Here is an 8,610-nt window from a genome sequence, read left to right on the forward strand (position 1 = left end):
TTTTTGTTACCCTGTTGTTTTATTGTGCAGTTATTATTGTTGTCGTCATTGTTGGATAGGACAGAGAGAAATGGAGAGAGGAGGGAAAGACAGAGAGGGGGAGAGAAAGACAGACACCTGCAGACCTGCTTCACTGCCTATGAAGTGACTCCCCTGCAGGTGGGAGCTGGGTGCTTGAATGGGGATCCTTATGCTAGTCCTTGTGCTACTTTTTTTTTTTTTCTAACTGAATAACTGTCTAGAATAATTTTTGAAGCTTTTTTTTTTTTGCAAGTACTATTCCTTGTTCATTGACAATGAATTATTTCTGATGGTAGGGAGTGTGATAGGTCTACAGATAGCTTTACTCTGCTCAGCTCTGGGTAGCTTTTGTGATAATATAGCAGAGTTGTCAAATTGTAAATGACGCACATTGTAACTAGTGTTTTTCAAGACTCATGATGGTTGGTGTGTCTGGAGTAAGTTGACCAGACTAGAATAATAATTGTTTAGCTTGAACAGGTATTAGGAGTGGTGTGGGGTTACTGATAGCCCTCAAAGGTCTGATGTCATCATTTTTTAAGGGAAAATGGTTCAAAATTCAAAATAATTCCCAGGTCTAGCATGTTGTGGTAACCCCTCTACTTTGTGCCCAGTCTACAATGACAGTTCATTACTATGCTGGGCAGGTTGATGGATTCAGGCAGCATTTGTGACAGTCTAATATAGTTTCTATTCAGTGCTTAATTCTATTTTGTCTTTTTAGGGTGTGAGTTTTTAATGTGAGCATTAATGTCTATGCATAACCAAAATGATGTAATCAGCATCTGAGTCTTGGTTTTAGTTACTGATCCCAAAAGGGATAACTTTAGTCTGCCAACATGTAGTTTCCAAGTGTTAGAGCAGTTATTTGGGCTTCTAAATATAGATAGATACAAAGGAGAAAGGTAGAGATAGCTGAAGAGACCACAGCACCGAAGCTTTCTTTAATGTGTATGTGTATGTGTTTGTGTTTGTGTATGTGTATGTGTATGTGTATGTGTATGTGTATGTGTATGTGTATGTGTATGTGTATGTGGTGGGAAGAGAGGCAGAAGGCCAAAACTGGGATTGTGCATATGGCAAAGTAGCACACTATTTAAGTGAGCTATTTCACTGGTCTCAATTCTTGCCAATGGTTTATGAGTCAATAAAAATACAACAAAGCAATTTCAGGGAAGTCTGAGTCACAGTGATGAGAATTAACTTTGGTCACTTAACTGAGCTATCATGTTGAGCTTTAGTTCATGTATGCTTGGCCTCAAGATAGTATAGCTGCACTAACCAATGAACCTCTCTGGGTTTCAGATTCATCGAGTTGCCAGTGAAAAAAGGGCAAATATACAGTAGGGTCTCAGTGAATTGAGGACTCTTGAAGTCAGTAACTTGTTTTAGGTGGTAGGTGGTAAAGTTTAAAGTATGGGGAAAAGATGACTTTAAAGGATAATACTACCATATTTTCATGTGAGACGATTCTTTTTTTTTTTTTTAAAGACCAGATGCATCCTGATCTTTTTTTTGAAGTTTTTTAAAATCTCTATTTATTTATTTACTGGATAAAGACAGCCAGATATTGGGAGGGTAGGGGTGACAGAGAGGGAGAGAGACAGAGAGATACCTGAAGCCCTGCTTCGCCACTTGTGAAGCTACCCCTCTGCAGGTGGGGAGCCAGGGGCTCAAACTGGGATCCTTACGCTGGTCTGTGCACTTTGCGCCATGTGTGCTTAACCCGCTGTGCTACTACTCACCTCTCCCCATGTGAGACAATTTTTCTGGGCCAAACCAGCAGTATTATTGAGCTTATATTTATATTTGACAAGTCAAACTTATTGAGTCTTTTCCACCTTTATCATCACAAATGGGATCCTTAGGTTATAGAGTTACAAAGTATATGGGGGAGTGCCATTTTGCTTTGATAGGAGTGAGTAGCAAGCTGATAGCTGCTTTTTAATAGAGCTGTTCATGGTAGTTGTATTAAGGAGATGGGCACTATAAAACCCCAAAGGATGTCTTTAGCGGAAGCTGATATTTTATTAATATATAATTGACATTTTTTTTAGAGAATTCTATCACACAGTTGTCACTAGTTGTGTGAAGCAACGAAGTAGAGTGAGACTAAGTTTGTGGAGCATGTTTTAATGTAGCCTGTTCATTTGGGCCTAACTGAAAAACTAAAACTTTGGGGGTTAACTTATATAAAAGAGCAAGTGGAATAATCAAGTGAGGCTATACTTTCTCCAGTAGCAGAGTTCATTGTGTTCTGGATCGTTTTGTCCTTGGCTGCTGTCCCATTTCGCATAGTAAATCTAACCAGGTAGTCTCAATGAACTTACTTAGCAAGTCTCTGAGTTTTGTATTAGTTTACAGTCACCCTGCTGGTAAAGGTCTGATAACACTGGCAGGACTGTACCAACTGAGACTTCTAGTTTGATACCATAGTACTTTATTTATATTGTGACATATTTGAACATCAGAAGGTAGAGGAATTATATGCAGTCTTGATTCAAGCACTGATTGCAGATGGTACCAGAGTATAAGAAGTCCTGAAGTATGCCATTAACCATTTTTTACTTGATCGGGAGAACCTCCTCTATCACATATGAGATGAAGAAATACAAACATTTACCATAAAATTCTACTAAATATTCACTTGTATAAATAACAAAAACTTTTTTTTTTTTGCCTCCAGGGTTATCGCTGGGGCTCAGTGCCTGCACTGTGAATCCACTGCTCCTGTGACTATTTTTTTCCATTTATTGTTGTTGTTGTTGGATAGGACAGAGAGAAATTGAGAGAGGAGAAGAAGATAAATAGAGGGAGAAAAAGATAGACACCAGCAGACCTACTCCACCGCTTGTGAAGTGACCCCCCACTGCAGATAGGGAGCTGGGGCTTCCAACTGAGATCCTTGTGCCAGTCCCTGTGCTTTGTCCTATGTGTGCTTCACCTGGTGCACCACTGCCCAGTTCTCACAAAAACATTTTGAATGGGCACATTATTATCTTGCTTCCCTGCTTGTTGCCTTTCTTAGATCCCCTTAGTTGAATTTACATACCCTTTTTCTTTCACAAGTTCAGGTGAAATGGTGACTTGGGTGTTTACAACCCAAGTAGATTATAAATGATTTAACATATCCCCTCCCCATGACTCCTTCACAGACTTACATGGTTTTATGTGAATAGAATAAAGTACTTATCCATTTTCCTGTTGATGGATACTTGTGCTTTTTCAGATTTCTAGGGTATAAATAAACTGGTTATCAGTATTATTGTTTATCTTATTAAAACAGTTCTGTGAATGGTCTCATGAAGCAAGATATTTATGCTTATTAGCTGTTACATGGAATAAAGTTAAAATTATGTATCTCTATCCATGTTCTAAAAGAAAAAAACTTGTTTAAAATTTCTATATCAATCTCCTGGACTTGTGGGGTCTTATCTATAGATTTTTCTTTGGCTTTTTTAGCAATTAAAAAACATTATCTTCAGAGCTTGTGAAATAGCTCACCTAGATAGCATGCCATGTTTGAGTCAGCTACTCCTGCACTGAAGGAAACTTTGGTGCTATATTATCTGTCCCTCTGTTTCTCTCTCTCTCTCTCTCCCCTTTCTTCCCTCCCAATGAAGTTATTGTTGGGGCTCAGTGCCTGCATGACTATACCACTTGTGGCTGTCATTTTTGTCTTTCCTCTAGAAATATGGAGAAAGATAAGAGAAGGAGATAGTACTGCCCTACCACTCATGAAGCTTCTCATTGCAGTTATTCTTGCATGATTATCTGGGACTTGAACTCTGGTCTTCACTCAGAGTTATCTGCATACTCTATTGAGTGAGCCCCATACCAACCCCTAATACTCTCTTCTTCTATCTGGAAAGGTCAGCCCAGATCAGTGAAGCCCCAGTGATGATGACAAAATAAAAAAATTAATTAAATTATCTTGAGTTTTTTTTTCATTCACTTATTTATTCCATAGTCATATTTCTTGGAGAGTGTGCTAGACTCACTGTTAGGATTTCGTAATGGAGAAACACACACACACACACACTTGCACACACACACACACACACACACACACACACACACTACACACACACACACACACACACACTTCCCCAACCCAAACCTTATCTTCCAGTGGTTTTAATGGAGCAAGGATTGAGAAGCCAAATGAGGTATACTCAAAGTAAGGAAAAACTTGAATTTTGAATATATTCTTAAATGTGGAGACTAAAAGGATCGTTTGTATGCTGCTTTATTTAACCCATGAATAAACTGAAGCCTCTGAAGGGTTACATATTTACCCAAGTAGAATTTAGATAATTAGAAACACGTACCTCCAGTGGTGGGTTAGTGCACAGTGCTTATAAGAATTAGAAACCCTTCTCATGTGCAGTATTTGAGTTTGCAAGCTTTGGTGTGTTGTCTTTTTTACTCTCTCTACCTCTCTGCTTCTCTATGTGTAAAAAGGTGAAGGAAACCATATATGAGTTCTAATCTCTCTAAATATTATATATATATATATGGCCTCAGACCTTGTGAATTTAAAAAATGACTGAAAAGTAATTTCTGACATCTAGAAATTCTAACTAGTCCTTAAAAAAATTTTTTTTAATTATCTTTACTTATTGGATAGAGATAGCCAGAAATAGAGAGGGTAATGGAGAAAGAGAGGGAAAGAGAAAGAGAAAGAGAGACACCTGCAGCTCTGCTTCACCACTTGCAAAGCTTTCCCTCTGCAGGTGGGGACCTTGAGCACTGTAACATGTGCACTCAACCAGGTGTGCTACCACCAAGTCCCACTAACTAGTACACACACACACACACACACACACACACACACACACCCATGACATCAACTAATAGAAGGAAGATTCTTCTAAACTCAATGACTTTCTAAAGATCTTTTAATGTCCTATTTTAGATACCACTTTGAAGATAGTCAATAGGTCTCTACCACTCTCCCACCCCCACGAATATTTAATCAAGTGGTCTCAGAAAAATCTCAGATTTCCTTTCTTGTTTATGACTAATACCCTATAGCTTCTTCCTGTAGTAATCTGTGAACTCCTTGAGGATAGACATTTATATTTCAAGTTTAATTCTCTGACTACATCACTGGGGGTGAATCGTGAATATTCATTTATAAATAGTTAATGAAAAAAACTAAGGCTACTCAAGATTTCAGGAAATTCTTACTGAGCCATTCAGAGCTGTTACTGAGGAGCTGTTCAGTCTACTCTCCCAGGGGCTTGTCATCTTCACAAAAGAAGGGAAAAGTGATATGTTACATTCATGCTGTGATTTTTTTTCTATAATTCTGTCTGCACAACTCTTAAGCTTGTCTAAGGTCTTGGATTTCTCCACTCAAATGAGAGAAAACACAAAAGCATCTTTATTCTGACAGATACTCAATATCTACTTCCTGTTCTTTTCTCATTTTATTTTTATTCTTCATTTGTATCTAAAATGGTCTTCCACCACCTATTTATTCCATTTAAAAATACTATTTATATTGATTTTTAAAAAATGTTATTTATTTATTAATGAGAAAAATAGCAGGAGAGAGAGAAAGAATCAGATATCACTCTGGTACATGTGCTACCAGGGATTGAACTTGGGACCTACTGCTTGAGAGTCCAATGCTTTATCTACTGTGCCACCTTCTGGACCATTATATTGATTTTTATTCACATCATTACCATACTCTCCTGACCCCATGTCCATTTTAGCAGCCATCAGAAAACTCTCTAATAATGAAAATAATGTGTGTGGGGATCTCACTTCTTATATTTCTCCATTAAAGAAGAATAATTTATTTTAATTGCCTACATTTTGAATATCTTAATAACAAACACCAGCAGTAATACATGTGAACTAGAATTTTGATTATTGAGGATGATTTGTTTTTATTATCTCCAGTAGGTACATACCCAAAAGATTTTCCTAAAACACAGTGTCCAGTTGATCTGTTTCTTATTCTGGCAATATCCTTATTTCTTTCTACTGCCTTTCCCCCCTTATTATTTTGACTGTAAGTTATCTTGAGAGTTTGTTTCTGTCAGTTCTGTTTTGTCTATTCTTCACATGACTGGGTCATATTTGTCAAACACAAAGATTAGATGTACCCTTAGGAAGGGTCTCAGTGGTTTCTTATACAGAATCACAACTGTCTTTTGATATTTATTGCAGTTCCTTTTTTTTTTAATTCTATTTTGGGTTGTCTGCGCATGCTGTGTTTTTATATCTCCTATTCTTTTTACATTAAATGTAAAATTTTAATTACAAGTGACAGGTACATAAATTAAAATGATTTGTAGATCTTTCCTTCTGGAAATATAAGATCATAACATCTTACTGGAGTTTTATTTTAGTTAATTTTATTTTAATCTTTCTTATTCATAGGAAAAAGAAGACCACTTTGAATCTGTTCAGCTGAAATCCTCAAGATCTCCAAATATATGAACTGCAAACTGATGAACAAGCAAAACTACTCTAGTTTTATGGGACCATAGTTTAGAGTCCATCCTCATACCTGGCACATTGGTGATCTCACAGTGGGCCATATTGCTGAAAAAGGAAGGAGGCTGAAATGTTTGATTGCCTTATCCCATGGTCAAGTATCTTTGCAAAAACAGGAAAGCAAATGGTTTGGGTCTCAAGTAAAGATGAAGCTCAACTCAGGAAGAGATTTATCTGTATATATTTATAAGTGAAAACCAAGATTACACCAACCAGTGCACTGCTGATGCATGCCATATAACTAATGGAAAATGTTTGTTCTTTACAATTTCAACATAAAATATGTTCTTTGAGCAAAGATGTGCACATATGCATTGTGGTTCCACTTATGCCTTTTCTTTGTTTATATTCATGGGGATATTTGAGAAATTTTAAGGTATAGTTATTTTCCCCATTATTTATTTTCCTGATGAACCTGAAAACATCTTTTCTATTAAAATGGTGAATAATGAAATACAATAAAATTTCCACTTTTTCTATAGGGCATATTTCTTGATTACAGAAGAAGCCTAAGTAAGCAGTCATTTTTTGGGCTAGCAGGTGTTGGGGTTACCTAAACTTCTATTCACTTTTGAGATCCTACCCTTGTTGGAACAAGTAAAAGGGCTTGACTGTAAGTGTTGAGTGCATTAAGAAATAAAGGCAAAAAAGCTTTTGCTTTCCATTAATACAAACTGACACTATAATAGAAGTTAGATGGCTTAAAACAGTTTGTGCAGTGCCTGAAATGAGTGGGAAAACTTGTTTAACAAATCACTTGGGAAATCATAAATCATAAAGTAGGATGGTTTGTATATAAGTACAGATCACTGTTTAAAGGTATTGTGATAATTTTATGGTCTCCAGAAAATGGTAGTGGTACCATTTGCTCTATGGACAAGCATCAAAGGATATATGGTTATTTTTCTGCTATAAAATTTTGAGAACTGTGACTTCCATGGAAGTTTTTAAGTCAATATGGCAGTTAAATTTTGAAGATTGCATATGATTATATTTATAATAAGGTTGTTTTATCCTAAGCAGTTATGAAATTAGTGTTGTCTTTATTCAACAGTGATCCAGATAATTGTGACACTTTCTGTGATGCTTGGAACATCCCATGACGGTTTTATCATATAACGATTAGTGGTCCTAGCACAACTTGAATATTACTTGTTGAAGGAAGTTTGAATTGAATTTGACCAATTTTGTAAAAACCTTAATTGTTTTAAAAGTAGGAAAGAGGAGGAGTTTCCTGGCCATTGCTGATCAGAGATATGCTAGTTTGTCTTCAATAAACAGTAATAGTTATAGTTCTTAAACCAATTTTTTTTTTAAAGAAAGACTGCTGATTATCTGAGAAAGGCAGAGCACATGAGTAGGATTTGTTGAGTGTTTAATCTCATCTTTCAGTGAAATATAACTTTTAGCTTTTGATTCAGCAAATGATATCTTTATTTCTGTAGAAAGTAGAAGAAAAATAATTGCGTTTCATTGTCAGATGGGTAGAACACTGAATCACTGTGTTATTGTTGAATGAATGTTTTGTATATATTCCCCCTTTTTTCCTATTATGCTTGATAGGACAGAGAGAAATTGAGAGCGGAGGGACAGATAGAGAGGAAGAGAGACAGACACTTGCAGCCCTGCTCCACCAATTGTGAAGCCCCCCTCTTGCAGGTGTGTGCATATTTCTGCTGTTGGACTCATCGGTGTAGGTGAGGTTATCGTTACTGTATTGCTTGTTGTGGGGTTCAGGGATGGTATCACTCAGCATACCTCCTCTTCATGATTAATTTCTTTCTTTTTCCTTTTTTTTTTTTTTTTTGCCTCCAGGGTTATTGCTGGTGCTCGGTGTCTGCACTATGAATTCACTACTCTTGGAGGCAATTTTTCCCGTTTTGTTGTCCTCATTGTTACCCTTGTTGTTGTGGTTATTATTATTATTATTGTCAATGCTGTTGTTGTTGTTGGGTAGGACAGAGAGAAATCGAGAAAGGAGGGGAGTCTGAGGGGGGAGAGAAAGATAGACACCTGCAGACCTGCTTCACTACCCATGAAGTGACCCCCTGGGGGAGGTGGGGCTCGAAACGG

General features: G+C 36.9%; 1 protein-coding gene across 4 annotated transcripts in view; it reads left to right on the plus strand.

Moving 5' to 3' along the window:
- Window positions 1–8,387, plus strand: part of ELAPOR2 (endosome-lysosome associated apoptosis and autophagy regulator family member 2) — a 222,930-nt gene extending 214,543 nt beyond the window's left edge. For all 4 annotated transcript variants that reach the window (XM_060196310.1, XM_007537720.3, XM_060196308.1 and 1 more), the window contains one exon: window positions 6,421–8,387. In XM_060196310.1, coding sequence (XP_060052293.1) covers window positions 6,421–6,480 — 60 coding nt within the window. In that variant the 3' untranslated portion in view covers window positions 6,481–8,387. The remainder of the gene's footprint in view (window positions 1–6,420) is intronic.
- Window positions 8,388–8,610: the final 223 nt, after the last annotated feature.

Source organism: Erinaceus europaeus, chromosome 8 (assembly GCF_950295315.1).
Source record: "Erinaceus europaeus chromosome 8, mEriEur2.1, whole genome shotgun sequence".
Taxonomy (NCBI): Eukaryota; Metazoa; Chordata; class Mammalia; order Eulipotyphla; family Erinaceidae; genus Erinaceus; species Erinaceus europaeus.